The following is a 25,203-nucleotide window of genomic DNA, read 5'->3' on the forward strand; positions in this document are numbered from 1 at the left end:
TCTAAGGGAGGACGTGAGGTGGACATGGACTCATCTGTATTTGTTCTGACAACTGCAGAAGACTGACCACTAGTGTTGAGCGAACACGGACTGTATTATTCGTGTTCGTACCGAATAATTGGATTTTTTTTACCCGAACACGGACACGGACACTTTACTGTATGTTCGGGTAAAAATCCGTGTTCGGTCGTTTTATTTCCGGGTTTTGCATGCTTTGGCGCTCTTTTCATGGCGGGCTTTCAACAGCCAATCAACAATCGTTTAACTGGTGTGCCTTAAGCCATCCCAGCCATGCCTGCAAATGTCTTAGTAGCTGTGATTGGCCGTCTGAAGCATGTGACCAAGTCTTTATAAGTTCGAGGCAGCCGCCGCAGCAGCGTCATTCTGCTGCTTAGCTAAGGGACAGAGCACACATCAATGTGCTGGCTGCTGATTAGGGAAAGATAGGCAGGAAAAAACCATTTGTGTCCGGATAGAATTGAGGGACAGGTCGGAGTGTTTAGGCAGGGCGAGTTGTAGGCATTTTAGGGATAGAGTCTGCTGAATTATAGGGTCAGTGTCTTCTACAAACTACAATCGATATTGCTGTGTGGGGGGTGGGGTGAATCTGCACTCAATCCTGATCTACGATCTCTTCTCAATCCTGTTAGGGACAGAGTCTGCTGAATTTTAGGGAAACTGTGTTCTACAAACTACAATCGATATTGCTGTGTGGTGTGGGATTGGAGATAGGCAGGTGTCAGTGATCCACATCCATTTTTCTGTGTGTGAGCTGCAGTGAACACAATCTTTTTGGGCTGCAGTGAACACAATCTTTTTGGGCTGCAGTGAACACAATCTTTTTGGGCTGCAGTGAACACAATCTTTTTGGGGTGCAGTGAACAAAATCTTTTTGGGGTGCAGTGAACACAATCCTTTTTGGTGTGCAGTGAACACAATCTTTGTGGGGTGCAGTGAACAAAATCCTTTGTGGGGTGCAGTGAACACAATCTTTTTGGGGTGCAGTGAACAAAATCCTTTTTGGGGTGCAGTGAACAACATCCTTTTTGGGGTGCAGTGAACACAATCTTTTTGGGGTGCAGTGAACAAAATCCTTTGTGGGGTGCAGTGAACACAATCTTTTTGGGGTGCAGTGAACACAATCTTTTTGGGGTGGAGTGAACAACATCCTTTTTGGGATGCAGTGAACAAAATCCTTTTTGGGGTGCAGTGAACAAAATCATTTTTGGGGTGCAGTGAACACAATCTTTTTGGGGTGCAGTGAACACAATCTTTGTGGGGTGCAGTGAACACAATCTTTTTGGGGTGGAGTGAACAACATCCTTTTTGGGGTGCAGTGAACAACATCCTTTTTGGGGTGCAGTGAACACAATCTTTTTGGGGTGCAGTGAACACAATCTTTGTGGGGTACAGTGAACAGAATCTTTGTGGGGTGCAGTGAACACAATCTTTGGGGGTTACAGTGAACACAATCTTTTTGGGGTGCAGTGAACACAATCTTTGTGGGGTGCAGTGAACACAATCTTTTTGGGGTGGAGTGAACAAAATCATTTTTGGGGTGCAGTGAACAACATCCTTTTTGGGGTGCAGTGATCAAAATCCTTTTTGGGGTGCAGTGAACACAATCTTTTTGGGGTGCAGTGAACAAAATCCTTTGTGGGGTGCAGTGAACAGAATCTTTGTGGGGTGCAGTGAACACAATCTTTGGGGGGGTACAGTGAACACAATCTTTTTGGGGTGCAGTGAACACAATCTTTGTGGGGTACAGTGAACAGAATCTTTGTGGGGTGCAGTGAACACAATCTTTGGGGGGTACAGTGAACACAATCTTTTTGGGGTGCAGTGAACACAATCTTTGGGGGGTACAGTGAACACAATCTTTTTGGGGTGCAGTGAACACAATCTTTGTGGGGTGCAGTGAACACAATCTTTGGGGGGGTACAGTGAACACAATCTTTTTGGGGTGCAGTGAACAACATCCTTTTAGGGTGCAGTGAACACAATCTTTGTGGGGTGCAGTGAACAACATCCTTTTAGGGTGCAGTGAACACAATCTTTGTGGGGTACAGTGAACAGAATCTTTGTGGGGTGCAGTGAACACAATCTTTGGGGGGTACAGTGAACACAATCTTTGTGAGGTGCAGTGAACACAATCTTTGTGGGGTGCAGTGAACACAATCATTGTGGGGTGCAGTGAACTCAATCTTTGTGGGGTACAGTGAACACAATCTCATACTTCTGAAGATTTGAGGGTGCTGCCTGTTCCATACTCCCCCTACTCCTCATCTAGCCTTTTAGGGGTACAAACAATAGTAATTGGGGCCTAGTGTGGTTGTGTACGTGTGATATACATACACTTTTTTTGGATCATATTTTCTATTCCGCTATTTAATCAAAAACCTTTGGGGATCAGTTAAATTGGGGGATAGTCTGTGTTGGTACGTGTGAGAGAGATCCACCTTTCCAAGTTGTTGGGGTTCATCTCATACTTCTGAAGGTTTGAGGGTGCTGCCTGTTCCATACTCCCCCTACTCCTCATCTAGCCTTTTAGGGGTACAAACAATAGTAATTGGGGCCTAGTGTGGTTGTGTACGTGTGATATACATACACTTTTTTTGGATCATATTTTCTATTCCGCTATTTAATCAAAAACCTTTGGGGATCAGTTAAATTGGGGGATAGTCTGTGTTGGTACGTGTGAGAGAGATCCACCTTTCCAAGTTGTTGGGGTTCATCTCATACTTCTGAAGGTTTGAGGGTGCTGCCTGTTCCATACTCCCCCTACTCCTCATCTAGCCTTTTAGGGGTACAAACAATAGTAATTGGGGCCTAGTGTGGTTGTGTACGTGTGATATACATACACTTTTTTTGGATCATATTTTCTATTCCGCTATTTAATCAAAAACCTTTGGGGATCAGTTAAATTGGGGGATAGTCTGTGTTGGTACGTGTGAGAGAGATCCACCTTTCCAAGTTGTTGGGGTTCATCTCATACTTCTGAAGGTTTGAGGGTGCTGCCTGTTCCATACTCCCCCTACTCCTAGCCTTTTAGGGGTACAAACAATAGTAATTGGGGCCCAGTGTGGTTGTGTACGTGTGATATACATACACTTTTTTTGGATCATATTTTCTATTCCGCTATTTAATCAAAAACCTTTGGGGATCAGTTAAATTGGCGGATAGTCTGTGTTGGTACGTGTGAGAGAGATCCACCTTTCCAAGTTGTTGGGGTTCATCTCATACTTCTGAAGGTTTGAGGGTGCTGCCTGTTCCATACCCCCCCTACTCCTCATCTAGCCTTTTAGGGGTACAAACAATAGTAATTGGGGCCTAGTGTGGTTGTGTACGTGTGATATACATACACTTTTTTTGGATCATATTTTCTATTCCGCTATTTAATCAAAAACCTTTGGGGATCAGTTAAATTGGGGGATAGTCTGTGTTGGTACGTGTGAGAGAGATCCACCTTTCCAAGTTGTTGGGGTTCATCTCATACTTCTGAAGGTTTGAGGGTGCTGCCTGTTCCATACCCCCCCTACTCCTCATCTAGCCTTTTAGGGGTACAAACAATAGTAATTGGGGCCTAGTGTGGTTGTGTACGTGTGATATACATACACTTTTTTTGGATCATATTTTCTATTCCGCTATTTAATCAAAAACCTTTGGGGATCAGTTAAATTGGGGGATAGTCTGTGTTGGTACGTGTGAGAGAGATCCACCTTTCCAAGTTGTTGGGGTTCATCTCATACTTCTGAAGGTTTGAGGGTGCTGCCTGTTCCATACCCCCCCTACTCCTCATCTAGCCTTTTAGGGGTACAAACAATAGTAATTGGGGCCTAGTGTGGTTGTGTACGTGTGATATACATACACTTTTTTTGGATCATATTTTCTATTCCGCTATTTAATCAAAAACCTTTGGGGATCAGTTAAATTGGGGGATAGTCTGTGTTGGTACGTGTGAGAGAGATCCACCTTTCCAAGTTGTTGGGGTTCATCTCATACTTCTGAAGGTTTGAGGGTGCTGCCTGTTCCATACCCCCCCTACTCCTCATCTAGCCTTTTAGGGGTACAAACAATAGTAATTGGGGCCTAGTGTGGTTGTGTACGTGTGATATACATACACTTTTTTTGGATCATATTTTCTATTCCGCTATTTAATCAAAAACCTTTGGGGATCAGTTAAATTGGGGGATAGTCTGTGTTGGTACGTGTGAGAGAGATCCACCTTTCCAAGTTGTTGGGGTTCATCTCATACTTCTGAAGGTTTGAGGGTGCTGCCTGTTCCATACTCCCCCTACTCCTCATCTAGCCTTTTAGGGGTACAAACAATAGTAATTGGGGCCCAGTGTGGTTGTGTACGTGTGATATACATACACTTTTTTTGGATCATATTTTCTATTCCGCTATTTAATCAAAAACCTTTGGGGATCAGTTAAATTGGGGGATAGTCTGTGTTGGTACGTGTGAGAGAGATCCACCTTTCCAAGTTGTTGGGGTTCATCTCATACTTCTGAAGGTTTGAGGGTGCTGCCTGTTCCATACTCCCCCTACTCCTAGCCTTTTAGGGGTAAAAACAATAGTAATTGGGGCCTAGTGTGGTTGTGTACGTGTGATATACATACACTTTTTTTGGATCATATTTTCTATTCCGCTATTTAATCAAAAACCTTTGGGGATCAGTTAAATTGGGGGATAGTCTGTGTTGGTACGTGTGAGAGAGATCCACCTTTCCAAGTTGTTGGGGTTCATCTCATACTTCTGAAGGTTTGAGGGTGCTGCCTGTTCCATACCCCCCCTACTCCTCATCTAGCCTTTTAGGGGTACAAACAATAGTAATTGGGGCCTAGTGTGGTTGTGTACGTGTGATATACATACACTTTTTTTGGATCATATTTTCTATTCTGCTATTTAATCAAAAACCTTTGGGGATCAGTTAAATTGGGGGATAGTCTGTGTTGGTACGTGTGAGAGAGATCCACCTTTCCAAGTTGTTGGGGTTCATCTCATACTTCTGAAGGTTTGAGGGTGCTGCCTGTTCCATACCCCCCTACTCCTCATCTAGCCTTTTAGGGGTACAAACAATAGTAATTGGGGCCTAGTGTGGTTGTGTACGTGTGATATACATACACTTTTTTTGGATCATATTTTCTATTCCGCTATTTAATCAAAAACCTTTGGGGATCAGTTAAATTGGGGGATAGTCTGTGTTGGTACGTGTGAGAGAGATCCACCTTTCCAAGTTGTTGGGGTTCATCTCATACTTCTGAAGGTTTGAGGGTGCTGCCTGTTCCATACCCCCCCTACTCCTCATCTAGCCTTTTAGGGGTACAAACAATAGTAATTGGGGCCTAGTGTGGTTGTGTACGTGTGATATACATACACTTTTTTTGGATCATATTTTCTATTCCGCTATTTAATCAAAAACCTTTGGGGATCAGTTAAATTGGGGGATAGTCTGTGTTGGTACGTGTGAGAGAGATCCACCTTTCCAAGTTGTTGGGGTTCATCTCATACTTCTGAAGGTTTGAGGGTGCTGCCTGTTCCATACTCCCCCTACTCCTCATCTAGCCTTTTAGGGGTACAAACAATAGTAATTGGGGCCCAGTGTGGTTGTGTACGTGTGATATACATACACTTTTTTTGGATCATATTTTCTATTCCGCTATTTAATCAAAAACCTTTGGGGATCAGTTAAATTGGGGGATAGTCTGTGTTGGTACGTGTGAGAGAGATCCACCTTTCCAAGTTGTTGGGGTTCATCTCATACTTCTGAAGGTTTGAGGGTGCTGCCTGTTCCATACCCCCCCTACTCCTCATCTAGCCTTTTAGGGGTACAAACAATAGTAATTGGGGCCTAGTGTGGTTGTGTACGTGTGATATACATACACTTTTTTTGGATCATATTTTCTATTCCGCTATTTAATCAAAAACCTTTGGGGATCAGTTAAATTGGGGGATAGTCTGTGTTGGTACGTGTGAGAGAGATCCACCTTTCCAAGTTGTTGGGGTTCATCTCATACTTCTGAAGGTTTGAGGGTGCTGCCTGTTCCATACCCCCCCTACTCCTCATCTAGCCTTTTAGGGGTACAAACAATAGTAATTGGGGCCTAGTGTGGTTGTGTACGTGTGATATACATACACTTTTTTTGGATCATATTTTCTATTCCGCTATTTAATCAAAAACCTTTGGGGATCAGTTAAATTGGGGGATAGTCTGTGTTGGTACGTGTGAGAGAGATCCACCTTTCCAAGTTGTTGGGGTTCATCTCATACTTCTGAAGGTTTGAGGGTGCTGCCTGTTCCATACTCCCCCTACTCCTCATCTAGCCTTTTAGGGGTACAAACAATAGTAATTGGGGCCCAGTGTGGTTGTGTACGTGTGATATACATACACTTTTTTTGGATCATATTTTCTATTCCGCTATTTAATCAAAAACCTTTGGGGATCAGTTAAATTGGGGGATAGTCTGTGTTGGTACGTGTGAGAGAGATCCACCTTTCCAAGTTGTTGGGGTTCATCTCATACTTCTGAAGGTTTGAGGGTGCTGCCTGTTCCATACCCCCCCTACTCCTCATCTAGCCTTTTAGGGGTACAAACAATAGTAATTGGGGCCTAGTGTGGTTGTGTACGTGTGATATACATACACTTTTTTTGGATCATATTTTCTATTCCGCTATTTAATCAAAAACCTTTGGGGATCAGTTAAATTGGGGGATAGTCTGTGTTGGTACGTGTGAGAGAGATCCACCTTTCCAAGTTGTTGGGGTTCATCTCATACTTCTGAAGGTTTGAGGGTGCTGCCTGTTCCATACCCCCCCTACTCCTCATCTAGCCTTTTAGGGGTACAAACAATAGTAATTGGGGCCTAGTGTGGTTGTGTACGTGTGATATACATACACTTTTTTTGGATCATATTTTCTATTCCGCTATTTAATCAAAAACCTTTGGGGATCAGTTAAATTGGGGGATAGTCTGTGTTGGTACGTGTGAGAGAGATCCACCTTTCCAAGTTGTTGGGGTTCATCTCATACTTCTGAAGGTTTGAGGGTGCTGCCTGTTCCATACTCCCCCTACTCCTCATCTAGCCTTTTAGGGGTACAAACAATAGTAATTGGGGCCCAGTGTGGTTGTGTACGTGTGATATACATACACTTTTTTTGGATCATATTTTCTATTCCGCTATTTAATTTAACTGGGCCTCCATGCGAGACCTGTGTGCCTTGTTGCGCTGTTTTGAGTACTCCACCAACATGGCCAGTGGCAATGACGCCGTTCTCAGCTTAACTATCCCACTTCTATGCCTCCTTGAAAAAACAATTCGGGCGATGATGGAAGAGGATGTGGCACAGGATGAGGAGGAGGAGGAGGATGAAGAGGTAACATTTCCAAGGCTTTCAGGGCAGTCATTCGCAAGGGGCTCCGAGGGTGGGTTCCTGCACACGCAAACGCCAGGGACGCAATTGTCCAGCAGGGGCACAGTTCTGGAGGATGAGGAGGATGAGGAGGAGGAGGAGCTGGAGGAGGAGATGGAACCATGTTCACAGCAGGGTGGCACCCAGGCCAGCTCATGGCCATCACTGGTGCGTGGCTGGGGGGATACAGAGGACACGGACGATACACCTCCCACAGAGGACAGCCTTTCGTTGCCTCTGGGCAGCCTGGCACACATGAGCGATTACATGCTGCAGTGTCTCCACAACGACCGCCGAGTTGCCCACATTCTAACTTGTGCTGATTACTGGGTGGCCACGCTGCTGGATCCCCGTTACAAGGACAACGTACCGTCCTTAATTCACTCACTGGAGCGCGATCGCAAGATGCGCGAGTACAAGCGCACGCTGGTAGACGCCATGCTGCTGGCATTCCCATCTGACAGCGGGGCCACAGTGGAAGCACAAGGCAGAGGAGGAGGAGGAGGAGGTCGCCAACGCAACCAGGGCACCGCCAGCACCTCAGAAGGCAGGGTTAGCATGGCCGAAATGTGGAAAAGCTTTGTCAGCACGCCACAACAAACAGCAGCACCAGCAGCTCAGATGGAACGTCTTAGCAGGAGGCAGCATTTTACCAACATGGTGGAGCAGTATGTGTGCACACGCCTACATGTAGTGAATGACGGGTCTGCCCCCTTCAACTTCTGGGTCTCCAAATTGGGCACATGGCCTGAGCTTGCCCTTTACGCCTTGGAGGTGCTGGCGTGCCCTGCAGCCAGTGTATTATCTGAACGGGTATTTAGCACGGCTGGGGGCGTTATAACAGACAAGCGCAGCCGCCTGTCCAGAGACAATGTGGACAAGCTCACGTTCATTAAAATGAACCAGGCATGGATCCCACGGGACTTTTCCGTACCTTATGCAGAATAGCAATGGATACCGACCTTACCCACCCATTGTTCCATTTTTGCTCTTTCTCACTCTTTTGGGGTGTACCCTCATTTAAAATTTTTGAAAAGAAGCAGTGTTGGCTACCTCGTCCTCCTCCTCAGGGCCAGATTAATGTAGGGGCTATTGGAGCTGCAGCTCCAGGCCCCTACCTTTTATATAGGCCCCGGGTTGGCCATATTCACTGTTACCGCTCTTCTGTCACTTGTAAACACAGAAGTCTGGCTTCTATGCTCGCTTCCCCAGGCAGCACCCTCAGAACCTCCCCACACAGCGTGAAGGCCGGACAAGGAGGGACAGTTGGCGATGCATGGATGTGTTTATGGGCTTCAGAGACAGCATCCCATGTTGAATTAGGCATGCATGGCTGCACCCTTCCTCCTCTGGGTGCATGGCAAGGCACGGCCCTTAAGGCCCTTCAAAATCCTCAGCACCAAGCCCATGATGCTGTTAATCCGGCCCTGGTCCTCCTCCACCGCCGCTTCCACCTACACCGCCCATAGGTGTGCGCAGCCTATTGCATTAAGGTGTGCACCCCAAAGTTGAAATACACATGCATGTGTTTGCCAGCAGGGAGAGTAATGTATCGGGGCCATGTACCTGTAGGCAAGGAGAAATAGAGCAGAGCAGGTCCCAGGGAGATCTTTTCCATCTCCTCACTGGCAATGCTATGTGCCCTAGGTGATTAGGGTGTGCCCAGGCACACCCAGCACACCCTGTGCGCACGCCTATGTCACCGCCACATCCACCACCACCTCAACCTCCCTCCTACTCCATATGGGCCTCGTCCTTCAGAGATGAAGAAGAACATTGTTTTATTTTTCTGTTTTTTTTTGTTGTTTTAAGTTATTTCCCTATCCACATTTGTTTGCAGAGCACTTGCCATGCTCTTAATTACGTTTTGCTGCCATTTGCAGCACTCTAGCCCTTTCCTTTGGTGTTTTAGAGCCATTTTAGTGCCTTAAAGTTCGGGTCCCCATTGACTTCAATGGGGTTCGGTGTCCGGGAAAAGTTCGGTAAAAGTCCGGGACACGGACCCGGACTTTTTTTTAAAGTTCGGCCGAACCCGTCGAACACGGACATCTAGGTGTCCGCTCAACCCTACTGACCACTTTTCTCTCCCTGGGTCACTGTAGTTGCAGATGATGCCGATGATGAGGGTTTGGTCATATAGTCCACCACCTCCTGTACATACTGTGGACGTATAGCTTGGCCACTGCCGGAGAACAATCCAAATGGTGGCCTGGCTGAGGACTGACCACCACGTCCACCCCCTGCCTCGAGACATGAAAAACGCACACTGCTATGCGACCCACAGTTGTCGCTGGATACAGCACAGCAGTTGCGTGTCACGCACAGTTGCAAAGGCTTTTGTACAGTGCACCTAACGCTTTGAACAACAGGCGTTAAGTTGTCACTGTATTTTGCTGCCTAGCAAGCACGTATACCTGCTGTGATACAGCAGCACTGTGCCACGTGCTCACTAAACAGAACCCTCACACTTTCCCTACAGAAACTCAATTTTCAAATCTAACTAATGTAGTACAAAGTTCCTTAACTACACTAGATATCCCTTTCCACTAAATAGAAAGCTCCATACAGCAGAAGACTGACACTGTCCCTTAAGTTTTTTTTTTTTTTTGTAACTCTAAGAACCAGCACAATCGCTGTATCTATCTACACTGGCTGTAAGCTAAATACAATTCTGCTATATGGAGCTTTAGAACCACTCGATATATAGGAAATGTAGTGTAGCAAGCAGGAGTCAGACAGAACTGCTTCAACTCTCTTCAACAGGCTCTGTATCACTGTGCTAGGGGTTAGGCGGGGCCATCTTATATAGTGTGGGGCGTATTCACTCCTGATTGGCCTCTGGTCCCCGTAGTCACTCCAATCACGTTCCTAGGAGACTCCTGCCCCCTCATTGGCTTTTGCAGACGTTTCTGGGCCAATCACAGGCTTTTAAAGCCCAGTTCCTGTCCCAGTGCATTTTGGGCGGTTCTGGTGGCCGAATACCGAACTTTTGCCGCAAAAAGTTCGGTATTCGGCCGAATATCGAACATCCAATGTTCGGGTCAAACCGATGGTCGACCCAAACCGTTCGATCATCCTTAGTGAGGATCTTGTGGCAAAAGATGTTTTTGTTACCAGGGTGTGACATGGGGGGAAGGAGCCACAGGACCTGAAAAGATAAACAGAGAAAGCCAGACAAAGATTCTGAACCTTTTATTGTACTAATCTAATTAAAGCTGTTGACCGTTGAAGACAGTACAGGAAGGAAAGGAGGGTTTGGTTAAAGGGGGTGACAAATTCCACAAGGAGACTTGGTGTGTCCCCAGCAGTAGCACAATAAAATGACAACAACCGACAAACTTGAAAAAAAAAAGAAAAAACATGACTGGTCCAGAGTTTGTACACTTCTAAGCCGTATTTGAGAAGGTACTTTAAAGTGAACCTGTGTTCTGTATACTTATGGCAAAGTAGCAGGTTCACTATACAGAAGGAACCCTCCAATCCTAATTCACACCAGAGCCTGTCCAAAAGATGCTGTGCAAGTTCTCGTTCAGCTTAAAAAGCATTGACAAACATATCCTATACCTTCATGAAAAAAAAAAAAACAGTTCCTGGTGATTGGCTAATAAGAAGCTTGGTTGTGTGAGGCAAAGGAGAAAGTCCTGTACTTCTCCCATACCCAGATTACTAAGTTATTATCGGTTCGCTATATGGTACCTGGAAGGCTTGGAAAGTCATTCTGGAACTTTGGACATAAGGTAAAAAGGGTCTTTCCTTTGCATGAATGCCTTATATTTTGGCACCGTATAGCACAGGTGAGAAGACACCCGTAGGTGGGGTAGAGGGCGCCGTGGTGAACAAAGCTCGATACACACAGGATTGTTTTTGGTGTATGGTATTTCACGATTCACAAATTTTATACATAAATATATATCTCTATGGACTGGCACTGAAAGATGGACTCACTATGATACAGTATATACAGTACCTCACAAAAGTGAGTACACCCCATCAGGCTTTTGTAAATATTTTATTATATCTTTTCATGTGACAACACTGAAGAAATGACACTTTGCTACAATGTAAAGTAATGAGTGTACAGCTTGTATAACAGTGTAAATTTGCTGTCCCCTCAAAATAACTCAACACACAGCCATTAATGTCTAAACTGCTGGCAACAAATGTGAGTACACCCCTAAGTGAGTCCAAATTGTGCCCGAAAGTGTCAATATTTTGTGTGGCCACCATTATTTTCCAGTACTGCCTTAACCCTCCTGGGCATGGAGTTCACCAGCGCTTCACAGGTTGCCACTGGAGTCCTCTTCCACTCCTCCATGACGACATCACGGAGCTGGTGGATGTTAGAGACCTGGCGCTCCTCCTCCTTCCATTTGAGAATGCCCCACAGATGCTCAATAGGGTTTAGGTCTGGAGAAAAGCTTGACCAGTCCATCACCTTTACCCTCAGCTTCTTTAGCAAGGCAGTGGTAATCTTGGAGATTTGCTTGAGGTCATTATCATGTTGGAATACTGCCCTGCGGCCCAGTCTCCGAAGAGAGGGGATCATGCTCTGCTTCAGTATGTCACAGTACATGTTGGCATTCATGGTTCTCTCAATGAACTGTAGCTCCCCAGTGGCAGCAGCACTCATGCAGCCCCAGACCATGACACTCCCATCACCATGCTTAACTGTAGGCAAGACACACTTGTCTTTGTACTCCTCACCTGGTTGCCGCCACACACGTTTGACACCATCTGAATCAAAAAAGTTTATCTTGGTCTCATCAGACCACAGGACATGGTACCAGTAATCCATGTTCTTAATCTGATTGTCTTCAGCAAACTGTTTGTGGGCTTTCTTGTGCATCATCTTTAGAAGAGGCTTCCTTCTGGGATGACAGCCATGCAAACCAATTTGATGCAGTGTGCGGCGTATGGTCTGAGTGCTGACAGGCTGACCCCCCACCCCTTCAACCTCTGCAGCAATGCAGGCAGCACACACACGTCTATTTCCCAAAGACAACCTCTGGATATGACGCTGAGCACGTGCACTCAACTTCTTTGGTCGACCATGGCGAGGCCTGTTCTGAGTGGATCCTTTCCTGTTAAACCGCTGTATGATCTTGGCCACCGTGCTGCAGCTCAGTTTCAGGGTCCCCTAAGTTGTCACATGAAAAGCTATAATAAAATATTTACAGAAATGTGAGAGGTGTACTCACTTATGTGAGATACTGTTTGTGTATATAATGGTTATTTTATTTTATTAAAGCGGAGTTCCGCCCACCAAAAAAAAAATTTCAATGAAAATACCCCCTGGTCAGTCAGGGCTAGTACATTCCACAATGGATAGCCTCTGATCTGTCCCAGTTCGCACTTACCTGCAAGAAGAAATACTCACTTTTAAAATTTCTTCTCCAGCGCTGCCATCTCAGGTGTGGGCAGCTTGAAGCCAGCGCGATCCTCTTCTGCGTCCTCTTCCGTCCTCTTCGGTCCCACGATGCACTGCGCCGGCCCCGCCGTCACTTCCGGGGCCGCAGCGTCATCCCTACACAGCTTCTGGGCATGCCAAGAAGCTGTTTAGCAAGGTATGACGCGCCTGAACCGGAACTGACGTCAGGGCCGATGACGTTCAGCTCCCAGGAATCATTGCAAAGCGGAAGTGACGGTGCGGGCCGCGGCCGCCGAGGGAGGAAGTGGAAGAAAGGTGAGTATATTTTTCTGCAATTACAAGGTAAGTAAAAAAAAAAAAAAAAAAATCGTAATTATCCATTTCTGTTTCAGGTGACCTATAGCAAGCGGATGGCCCAAAATCGACTATGTCGATTTTGGGGCCGGAACTCCGCTTTAATATTATTTTGATCACTGATGAACTTTACATATTAATTAATCTTTGCACTTAACGTACTGAAGGAGAGTGCTTTACACTTGAAGGTAGTATATAATAATTACATTTGTACAGGGGGTTGGATGCAGATTGGTGTTTAGCTGCCTCCTATATCATTTAGTTTTGTAGCATGGTGTTCTTAGATTTAGCAATAGGGATAGCGTGGATACGTTTATTTATATATACCTAGCACAGATACGTTTATTTATATATACAATATACAAAGAATTCACAGTGAGTATAATGACATGCTCCAACACACCCTACCTGGTTTTCATATAATGGTGTAAAGATAGCGGAACTCGCTGTGTGAAGCTGATTGTTAACTTAGGACAAAGTAAAAAAAAAGATAATAAATCTGCAATGGCATCATTAGCCACAATTGTACAATTTTTTTGTGTGATTTGTTTACTTTAACTATGGTTATAGATAATCGCTTGATTACTTTTTTGGTATATTTGTACTTTATAGCTAGAGCTGTTGCCCCTTACACTGTTGATCATTTTCTATGATGCACCCCTAAAAACAATCTACATTTGACAGGTTTCATCTGAGTTGGCAGACTGTCCCTCTCTTACCATGGGATGTGGTGAATTGGTAATGACGCTTTCCAGCATGTAAAGGGTAAAACAAGCATGCAAGGTTTCTCATTACACTATGGTAGTGAGGGAGGGTGTCAGCATCAGGTTTCACTGTAACTTCACTTAGAAATTCCTCAGTCATTCACAAGTAGGACGCCTTCAGCTGAGCAGTGAGCAACAAATCAGGTAAGCCATTCTGCAACCAACATCGAATGAAATTGTTTAGAATACTATCAGCTCAGCACCTGAATTGCATTTGTTATATTGTATACTTTTGCAACATTTCAATTATTATGTGGTTACTGGTACATCAGCAGTGAGTTTGTGATTTTTTATGCAGACTTAACCACTTGCCTACTGGGCACTTAAACCCCCTTCCTGCCCGGGCCAATTCTCAGCTTTCAGCGCTGTCGCACTTTGAATGACAGTTGCGTAGACATGCAACACTGTACCCAAATGAAAATTTTTATAATTTTTTCCAAACAAATAGAGCTTTCTTTTGGTGGTATTTAATCACTACTAGGGTTTTTATTTTTTGCTGAACAAAAACAAAACAAAAAAAGACTGAAAATTTTGAAAAACAAAAGTTTTTATAGTTTGTTATAAAATTTTGCAAACAGGTAATTTTTCTCCTTCATTGATGTGCGCTGATGATGCGGCACTGATAGGCCCTCATAGGCTGCACTGATGGGCACTGATATGCTGCACTGATGGACACTGATAGGTAACACTAATGGGCACTGATAGGCTGCACTGATGGGTACTGATAAGGCAAAGGCAGCACTGATTGGCACTAATAAGGCGGCACTGGTGGGCACTGATGGGTGGCAATCGTAGGTGGCACTGAAGGGCACTAGGAGGTGGCACTGATGGGTGGCACTGATGGGCAATGATAGGTACTGGTAGGTGACACTGATAAGCAGCACTGATGATGGGGAACTGATTGGCACTGATAGGTGGCACAGGTGGGCACTGATAGGTGGCACTGGTTGGCACTAATAGATGGCACTGAGCTGCACTGGTAGGTGGTGCTGGTGGGCACTAGTGGGCACTGGTAGGTGGCACTTGTGGGTACAGTTATTTTTCCTCTTCTGGACCAATGTCCTTCTGACAGCAGCCTGCGATCTGCTTTTTTTTTCTTCTCACGCTGACAGTGAAAGGAGAAAAAAAATCTGATAGCCGGCTGCTGTTTACATCACGTGATCAGCTGTCATTGGCTGACAGCTGATCACGCGGTAAGGGGCCAGGACTCGCTGATCACAGAGCAAGTCGTGATTGCCCCGTAGGGGGCGCGCAGGCAGCTCATGCCCAAAAATACAGAAATTTTGGCATGAAATTATGGCATGGATCCAAGAAATAACGGGACTAAACATCCCCAAAAACCCTGAAACGCATCTATTTCATAGCACTAGACTTACAATTAAGCAATATAAAAAGTCAGTGATACCACATTTAATAAATGCAGCAAAATATTTAATCCCAAAAATGTGGCAGGTAGCTGAAACTCCAACCTTAAGAGACTGGGTTAGAAAAATAGAACACACATACAATATGGAAAAACTGTATTATATGGGAGAAAATAAAATTGAAATATTTGCTAACTATGGAAAGAGTTTAAAGGCACAGATAGGTATTTGGAATTAATAGGGGTTTGAACGGAGGATACAAGAAGGAAAAGGAGAGATAAGAAGGTTTTATAGGTGTAAGAAAGAGGGGGGATCAAGGGAAAGGGGGGTGGTGGAGTGAAATTAGGGAGAAAACTAAATGTAAGAGTATTATTTATATTTGTTATGAATAGATGTATTTTGTGTAAGGTGAAAATTAATAATCTTTATATAAAAGAAAAATAAACTTTGCATCATATGCCACACACAAAACATAAAAATGTGAGACATCATTCTTTGGAGATATGATCAGAAGGAAGGTGAGAAAGTGACACTGAAGACAAATCTGGTTTTATAAAAGAAAGAAGATGAAATGGGGACAGAGGTTAGCAGCAAAGAGATGTCACGGCCAAGTCAGGAAAGCTACTAAGGCTCATGTTACACTAGTTATATGTATAAAATACATCTGCACTATCCTAAAAGAAACCCCCCCCCCTTTAACCACTTTAAGACCAGAAGGATTTGCCCCTTAATGACCAGGCCCTATTTTGCAATTCAGCACTGTGTTATTTTAACGGACAATTGCGCGGTTGTGCGACGCTGTACCCAAATATAATTGATGTCCTTTTTTTTACCACAAATAGAGCTTTCTTTTGGCGGTATTTGATCACCTGTGCGATTTTTATTTATTTATTTTTAAACAAAAAAAGAGCGACAATTTTGAAAAAAAAAAAAAAACAATATTTTTCACATTCTGCTATATAACATTCTCCCAAAAAAAAATTTTTTTAAATGAAATTTTTTAACATTTCAGGCCAATTTGTTTTCTTCTACATATTTTTGGTAAAAAAAAAAATCGCAGTAAGCGTATTTTGATTGGTTTGCGCAAAATTTATCACTAATAATTATGGGAAAGATTTATGTCATTTTTATTGTTTTTTTGTGGGGCTGCGACATTGCGGTGGGCAGATCGGACCCCTGACTGATATTTTTGACACTTTTGGGGGTGACCTGTGACATTACTACAGTAATCAGTGCTAAAAATATGCACTGTTAGTGTAATAATGACACTGGCAGGGAAGGGGTTAACATTATGGGTGATCAAGGGGTTCAATATGAGCCTAGGGGAGCGATTCTAGCTGTGGGGGGGGCGTGGCTTCTGAAATGACCATAGAGACATGTGATCCTATATAGAAGGATCACATGGGCTCTGTGATGTGATCATTGCAGGGAGAAGAACGGTCAGCTGTGTTTCCTTCTCTTTCAGCGGGGAACGATCGCGGGTGTCAGCGGCTTCCCCGCTGACGAGTGGGGGCGGGAGCGCGCCGCCGGTGGCGCGCGCTCGCCCCCTAGCCTCCTGAGAGCGAGTGACGTAGATCTACCAATTATCAGTATTTTTACTGCCAGTAAATGCCAGTGACAGGAAAAGGTTGCTAGTAAAAACAATATGGCTGCAACGCTTGGTTCAGATCTGCACATGGGCAGTTCCATTCCGAAGCCGGCCAAGACCATCCTAGTGCCTGCTACAGTGTGGTCGGATGGCGCTGGCGGGTCTGGTGGAGGCAGTGCCTGAGTGTGACGTGTGATGTCATGGTGCAAGGGAGCTGAGCTTAGCTGCCAGAGCCTTGTGTGCAGGTCTGCAGGACGGGTGCAAGGCAAGCCGGGAGTGGGACTGTCAGTGCTGTTTGGACTGGAGAGGACTAAAGGGACCACCTGGCATGGAGAGAGACTGTCACTGTGACTCTGGAGCGGATGTGCCATGTTAGTGAGGTGTCATCAAAATATATTTTTTGTCTTAATATCTACCTTAACCACTTGCCAACCGCCGCCGCAGATATACTGCAGCAGACTGACACGGCTGCGCGAACCAACGTATGGGTACGTCAGTTCATGGAAGCGCTCCTGGGGGCCGTACACCCGTGATCGCTCCCCGCTGAGAGAGAAGGAAGCTCAGCTGTTGTAAACACAGCTGAACGTTCTTCTCTCTGAAATGATCACAGAGCGAATTTGAGATAAACACTCGGTACATAGTGTACTCCTGAATCCTACAAATCTTTGCACCCTGTACATACAGTAGCACACTCCTGAACCCTGCACTCTGTGCATAGCTTACATCTGAACCCCTCACCTTGTGCGTAGCACACTCCTAAACCAGGATCTCTGCACTTTGTACACAGTACACTACAGAACCCTACCACATGTAGCGCACTTCTAAACTCTGATACTCTTTGTTACATAGTTACAGTACATAGTAGGTGAGGTTGAATAAAGACAATAGTCCATCCAGTTCAACCTGTGTAGGTGTGTGTGGCCGTAATCATCTCTCATACCCCTGAATGTTCTGATCCTTGAGATGTACGTCCAAGAGTCTTTTGAAGGCCACCATACTTCCCGCAGAAACCACCTCTTGTGGTAGAGAATTCGTGTACAAACAATCTTGTAGCCCTAACAGTAAAGAACCCCCCACGTTGCCTGAGGTTAAAACGCTTCTCCTCTAATGCATCTAAGTCCTCATGCAATCCTTTCGACTGAATAGCTTTTTTTCTATGCTGAGATCACCATTGAGATATTTTTAAATTGCTATCATGTCCCCTCTCAGGCGTCTCTTCTCCAGGGAGAATAAATCAAGCGATTGCAGATGCTCTTCATAATTAAGGTCCTCCAATCCCCTAATTAGTTTAGTTGCCCTTCTGTGGACTCTCTCCAGCTCCAACACATCCCTCCTGAGGCCCGGCGACCAGAACTGGACAGAATACTCCAGATGTGGTCGGACCGGAGTTTTATAAAGTGGAAGGATTATAGTTTTATCTCTGGAATACATCCCTTTCCTTTTGCATGCTAATATTCTGCCGGCTTCGGCAGCTGCCGCTTGACATTGCATGCTATTGCTATGCTTTGCATAGTACACTCCTAAAATCTGCACTCTGTGTGTAGTGAACTCCTGAACACTGCACTCTGTATGTAGCATACTCCTGAACTCTGCTTTTTGAGTGTAGGGCACTCCTAAACTCTGCACTATGTGTAGTGTACTTCTGAACTTTGCATGTAGCCCACTACTGAACTCTGCACTCTGTATATAGAGCACTCCTAAACTCTGCACTCTGTATATAGAGCACTCCTGAACTCATAATGCCCTCCGGAACTTTGTACTTTTATAAGAAGTGCACTCCTGAGCCTAACACTCTACGCTCTGTGCGTAGTACATTATTGAATCCCACACTCTATGCATAGCATGCTACTGAATCCTGCGCTCTGTAGGTAAGGTACTCCTAAACCCTGCACTCTGTGCATAATAAACCCCTGAACCCTACACCCTGTGCACAACATAGTTACTCCTAGTTTTAATTAACAATGCCCCTTTAAGACCGTCCAACCAAGTGAAATTTTGCCACACCCACCATTTGATACTGCGTGCAAGTGTTTGTTATGTACATAGTGCATAGGGTCAGGAGCATGTAAAGTGCATACTGCGGGGTCATGTTCATGTAATGTTCAGAATGCAGGGGTTAGGAGTATGTAATTTATATAGAGTAGGGAATGAATGTATATAATGTATCGAGTACTGGGGTCAGCTATATGTATTTTACAGAGTGTAGGGGTCAGTTGTATGTAATGTTCAGAGTTCAGGGGCCGGGTGTTTGTAACATATACACAGTGCAGGACGCAGAATTAAATACAGGTTACAGCACAATTTATGATTTATTTTACCACCATTCCCTTATACATAGCACAGCTGTACCACCTATGCATACACACTCTGTATACATGTAATAAATTGGGAATTCGCTCCTACTTGGAGCACAATGGCTGAACAAGACTAGTGGGCAGCTGGGCAGATGGTAGCGAAAGCCCCAGAGTAAACACAGATTGCTTGGCATGTATGCTAGCTTAGTGATGGTCAGAGCCTTTAAAAGGGCTGATACACAGAATCTAAAATATCACCTGGTCATCCCCAGAGGTCCTAGAGTGGAGATGTTACGATGCAGATGATACCCAGGTTGCGGTCCTCTGACTCACCAGAGCAGGCCACAACTGAAAGCAGAAGAACCCCCCTTGCAGCGCTGGGGCACTGAATTCACTAGGTAGCAAATAACACAAGAGTGATGGCAAGGTTGTGCAGAAAAACACAGGCTAGGGGTACCAGGCTGGCTGGGTCTCACAGAGGTTGGCTGTGTTTCTCAGAGCACCTTTCTGATACAGAGAAGCAGGTTACTGAGTGAGACATGGTGGTGAGGGAAGACTGGATGATGGCAGAAGTGCACTGGGTCACTAAAAGAGAACACAGGCTGGGAAGCACGAGGATCACAGGAGCAGGTACAGGGGCACAGGCTGGAGTAACAAGGCTTGATGCAGGCTAGAAACCAAAACCAAACCTACATAGAAACACTGGGATCACTGGGAAACACATAAGCTGGGTACAGGCTAAACAGACACAGGAAACGTGAGGGGTCATGGAAACTTGAAGTCGCTGAGAAATACTGGAAAGTACTCAAGGAAGGAAAGAGGGTGCTAGCATGTGGATGCATTGCTCAAAAACTGAGCAATATGAGAAAATTGAGTGATGGTTCACTCAGGTAGTTGCGCCCAGGATCACCCTTAGATCACTGGTGAAAAAAGTGGGGAAATTTAAATTATGAATAAATAAGTGAATAAATGAAGCACGCTTATGAGCTGCTAGTCTGGACAACATATGGTTGAAGAATTATAAAAACAATATTAGACAGCACTCATAAATAGTGGTAAAATATTCCCCTTATATATAAAACATAAATATAAATAAAACCACGTAAATAAATCAGTAAATATATAAACACAAATTGTGCTTAAACTGATAAAGTGACTGTGCACAACATATATAAAACACCAACTGTGCTTCTATAAAATATAAAGTGACTGTGCACAACATGGGTATGAACATTAATTATTATGTGCAAAATTTGATACTTTGTGCAAAAAATGTATCAAGATGTATAAAGTCCAATAAAGTGATTTCACAGTGCCAATATTCTGAGAAATTTCATAAGGTGCTGATTGTGCTCGATAAAGGCTCCAGTGGGGAATCTGGTGTGGAATTATCCTTCACCGTAAATACAGCCCACTTACCAGATGACCCATTGGGGTCTAGCGTAAGTAAGTGGTTCCTGTGGGTATTATCAGAAATCCCTCTTTCTGGTATGGTACATCAGGGGTCCTCCTCTGGAGTGGGGGTGATTCTCAAGGGAGGCTCCGCTCTGTCCCTGTAGAGAGCGTGATGGGGGCTCTAAATCCATTCTCCTATTGGCCACTCATATGGATCGTTGGTGTTGGGGATCACAGCATGTAGATGTAAAAGATGCAGGGAGGCTCATAGTGTAGTATTCAATGTGTATATTTATTAAGAAAATATAGTCACTTACATTTGAGATAACAAATGCCAGCTCAGATACGTGGACACGCCGTTCCGGCTTCCGGTTTGCATTCCAACGACCGATTGTGACGAAAGGACGTACCTCAGGAACTGACGCGTTTCATCAGCAAAGCATCTGATGTCATCAGGGATCGTGCATAGGTTGCTCAAAAACTGAGCAACCTATGCACTAGTATATTCTGTCTGATTAGCTGGAAGCCAGCAGCTGTACACATAAGGAAAGACCTGGTGCTAGAGCGTAGAACATATAAACAAACACAGACAGTGTACACACTCACACACATTTACATACACTCACACATTGTGTTGAGGATGCACAGGAAACAATCTACAAACTTTATACCATACTGGTTTTCTATATCTACATTAACCGGTTGCCGACCGCCGCAAGTACATATACTGCAGCGGTCAGCCCCGGCCGTCAGGGCTCCCGGTACGTCACTAGCCTGGGAGCCAATAGCGGGAGGGCGCGCGCCGCCGGAGGTGCGCTCCTGCCTCAGCTCGTTCACGGACACCTCTGTGCATGTGACCGGCGGACCCGATGTTCGCGATCGTCCGCTGTGATGGGAGAAAGGCAGGCGGCTAGTGTAAACAAAGCCGCCTGTCATTCTTCCCTGTGTAAAAGCACTGATCTAACGGTCCTGCTATGTAGGACCGTTGATCTGTGCTGTTACACACACATCCCTGCACAGTAAGAAGCACGCCCCTAGGGACACATATAGTCACTGCATCCTTAATAAAGTTAACCCCTTCCCTGCCAGTGTCATTTTTACAGTAAAATTGCATATGTATAGCACTGATTACTGTAGTAATGTCACTGGTACCCCCAAAAGTGTAAAAAATGTCAGTCAAGGGTCCGATCTGTCCGCCGCAATGTCGCAGTCCCGCAAAAAAAATCGCAGATCGCCGCCATTACTCGTTAAAAAAAACAACAAAAATGACAAAAATCTTTCCCTTAGTTAGTAAAAGCAATAACTTTTGCGCAAACCAATCAAAATACGCTTATTGTGATTTTTTTTACGAAACATAGGTAGCAGAAAACAAATTGGCCAAAAATGTAAAACAATTTTGATTTTTACATTTTTTTTGGGGAATTTCATATAAAAAAAATGTGAAAAATATTGTAATTTTTGCAAAATTGTCTCTCTTTTTTTGATTATAGCGCATGATCAAAAAATCGCACAGGTGATCAAATACCACCAAAAGAAAGCTCTGTTTGTGTTAAAAAAAGGACGTCAAATTTGTTTAGGTACAGCATCGCACGACCGCTCAATTGTCCATTAAAGTCACGCAGTGCCGAATCGCAAAATACCCCCTGGTCAGAAAGGGGGTAAAATCTTCCGGGGCTAAAGTGGTTAATGTCTCTGTATTAGGCCAATGGAGCAACAGAGACTAATGATCTATGATCTCTGGATATCTTTACTGAAGTTTAAAACACAAATAGGATGGGGCTAGCTGCTTGCTTTCTGGCTAATACTAATGGCTGCAGCCACATTCACACATAACTGTGAAGGAAAGGCAACCTTTGCATCATAAAAAGTGTCCTATGAACAAGCCTTAGCCATAATTTTTTTTTTATTTTGGAGCAGAAATCTGTGGCCACTGAGGATGAACTTCGGGTTCAGACTGAACCCGTGTTTGGTATTATTTTAAATGTTTGGCAAAAAGTTACAGGACCAATGACAATATAGGAAGGAGGTTAAACAACCTCCTTGGTCTGTGTGCTTTTCCAACATAAGGGTTAAATGTTAAAGAACATGCACCAGCATGGTCACACATGCAACTGGCCAGTGGCCACCATCTGTTATGTGCAACATGCCAGACATGGACAGGAGGACAAGGCCCCTGGACAGACACAGACTCTATAGGCAATGTGACAGCCAATAGGTATGAGGCTCATTTTAGAGTTCAGGTTAGGTTACGTGTTAAGGTTGGCAAAGGGGTTAGGGTAAATAGAGAAACAGCTTCACAGTTGTAATACATATAAAGGAACTGTTTGTAATTTTGGCAAGTCAGTCCTAAGATTTACACCAGCCAACCTGGTCCAAGTCCTCAAAATGTTCTCTGCTGAATTAGGAAATCTCCCCACTCCACCTATGATTGCACAGTTAAGGAACAGCATCACCCTTTTCAGGTCATTGCTTTTTTGCCATGTCAGGATGTTGGTTGCATTTTAAATACATATTTCTTTCATATTTTGTAGTACTGATACCCTCGGGCTAAATACTACTGGCTACTACTAATTTTTCCCACTTAAAGGTATTGGTCTGTAAAAACAGACCCACAAAAAACAATAGAGTACTATATATGGTACATACTGACTAATTCTCACTTTTGTACACACACAGGGTGGTTGACGGACACCATGGATATTTCATCAACAACAGAAAATCACACAATTTACAATAACTTTGAACCAAGAAAGTACCTAGATAGGTTTTATGCAATAGAAGAAGATGAGGAAATGACCAAGGAGTCTAGTTTCCTGCTCACATTTATGAAAAATGTGTTTTCATCAGGTATGTAATACTGTTAATGCCAGTATATTCCCCTGATGTCTATTCAGGTCTGGGAGGAAATGAAGGAATTATTTTAGTTTGAAATGCCTTAATAAATTATTTACCTTTATCTTACCTTTTCTGTTTCATCAAATTGTTATTGAGTTTTTACATTTTACAAAACAATAATTAACCATGGAGACAGCAAAAGCCATGGCATTAGCCAAGGATAACATCACAAATCAAAAATGTATTCGTGGTCGGGTATGGCCACATTACTAAGATTATCATTATAACTGGTACAATAATTTGTTTTTTTGGTGATTCACTTGCCAAGTCATTGTCATCTTGATTAGTTCTAATGGGTACAAATGGATGTAGATCTTAGGACAAGAAAGGTAGAAAGGTAGAGAAAAGGTTAAGGAAGACATACATGAAGGGTGGGAAAAGTTTCCAATAGGAATGGAGAGTAGGGAAGGACCTGAGGACAGGGAGATTCCACCCTTAGGTTGAAACCCTTGGCTATCCAGGGATTTATTCTGTTTAAGAGTGTTAAATAGTCAATAGATAGTGAGTTATCCACAGGTCCCAAACTTTTCGGTAGTCACATTTTTTGCTCACTCAGATACCAAGTCATTTTGATTTTGAGTTGAGCAATGGTAGGTTGAGCAAACCACCAGATTTCCGAGAGTGTCTGCATAGCCACTGAGTCGCTGTAAGGATAAAAGTGAGCAATTTACTCTTGTTTTTCATGCAAACTTTATCTGTAGATTGAGGAGGGGTTCATATGGTCTTTTTGTGTATGCCTCTGTCTACAACTGTGTATATTAGTAGGTATTCATTAATCCAAAAACATTTAATTTTCCGATAGTCACAACTCGTTACAGCCCCTGAAACATCGATTTGATCATTACAGTATTTAGGCAACCTCTGAGGGACCATATGACAACATAAAAACAGTTTGTAGTTAGCTTCCACCAAAGAAGAAGAATTTTAAACCATAAACTAGAATTCAACTTTTTTCTTGCTTCTTAACAGGAATAAATTGCTACCATATGACAGGGTCAAATCTTACAGATGATTTAAAGAGGTTTAATGCCTGGAAGAAAAAAAAACCTGTTAGACAATGGCATAATGAGCTAGCTAGTATGCTTCCCATACTAGCTCTTTGTTAAATACTTAACTTAGAACAAAGCCCTTACAGTAGCGCCCGCTCACTGCTGATACGGCTGACATCTTCCCTGGTGTTTCTTCTGGGTTCGCAGACTCCGGCGCTGTGAGTAGCTAAAGCCGCAATGACGTCACTCCCGCACATGTATGCGGGAGCCGCCGTTTACGGCACAGGCTCTGAAGGTCCGATACAGTAAGCTGGACCTTGTCATTATAGGCTTACCTGTAGGTACAAGTGGTGTAACAGAGTTTACAACCACTTTAATGGGGATAGTTTACTAAAATAAATTATATATCGGTCACAAGGTGAATGTTCCTTTAACTTAGTAAACAGGGTTACGGTGTGTTCACTTTGCATGCCCAAATGTACAATGGAATTTTTTTTTTTGTTTTTTTTTTGGAAGGCAAGTCAAAACCCTACTAAGCTTCTAAGCCAGTTCTATCCACCCTGTAACAGGAAGGATGCCGAAACTTACCTATTCTGAATTTGCTCCAGTCCGGTCACATGATCTCTCCAGCGCCGGCTTCAGTGGAGAGGACCAATCACTGGCTGCAGAGGCTATGCAGTGACGTCACCCATAGACTTACTTCTGGGGCATTTATTGTCGGCTGTCCCTCCGCTATACTGAAGCTGGTGCTGGGACCTAATCATGTGACCAGACCAGAG

At 44.1% G+C, this 25,203-nt stretch overlaps 1 protein-coding gene across 1 annotated transcript in view; it reads left to right on the forward strand.

Annotated features, from left to right (window-relative positions):
* The window catches only part of LOC309568296 (uncharacterized protein), a gene marked incomplete at its 3' end in the record, with an annotated part of 101,471 nt that overhangs the window by 53,128 nt on the left and 23,140 nt on the right, over positions 1-25,203 (forward strand). The window contains exon 5 of the mRNA XM_082273964.1: positions 23,217-23,387. Within this exon, the coding sequence (XP_082130090.1) occupies positions 23,217-23,387 (171 nt within the window). The remainder of the gene's footprint in view (positions 1-23,216; positions 23,388-25,203) is intronic.

Source organism: Pelophylax lessonae, assembly GCF_965119305.1.
Source record: "Pelophylax lessonae genome assembly, chromosome: 12".
Classification (NCBI taxonomy): Eukaryota; Metazoa; Chordata; class Amphibia; order Anura; family Ranidae; genus Pelophylax; species Pelophylax lessonae.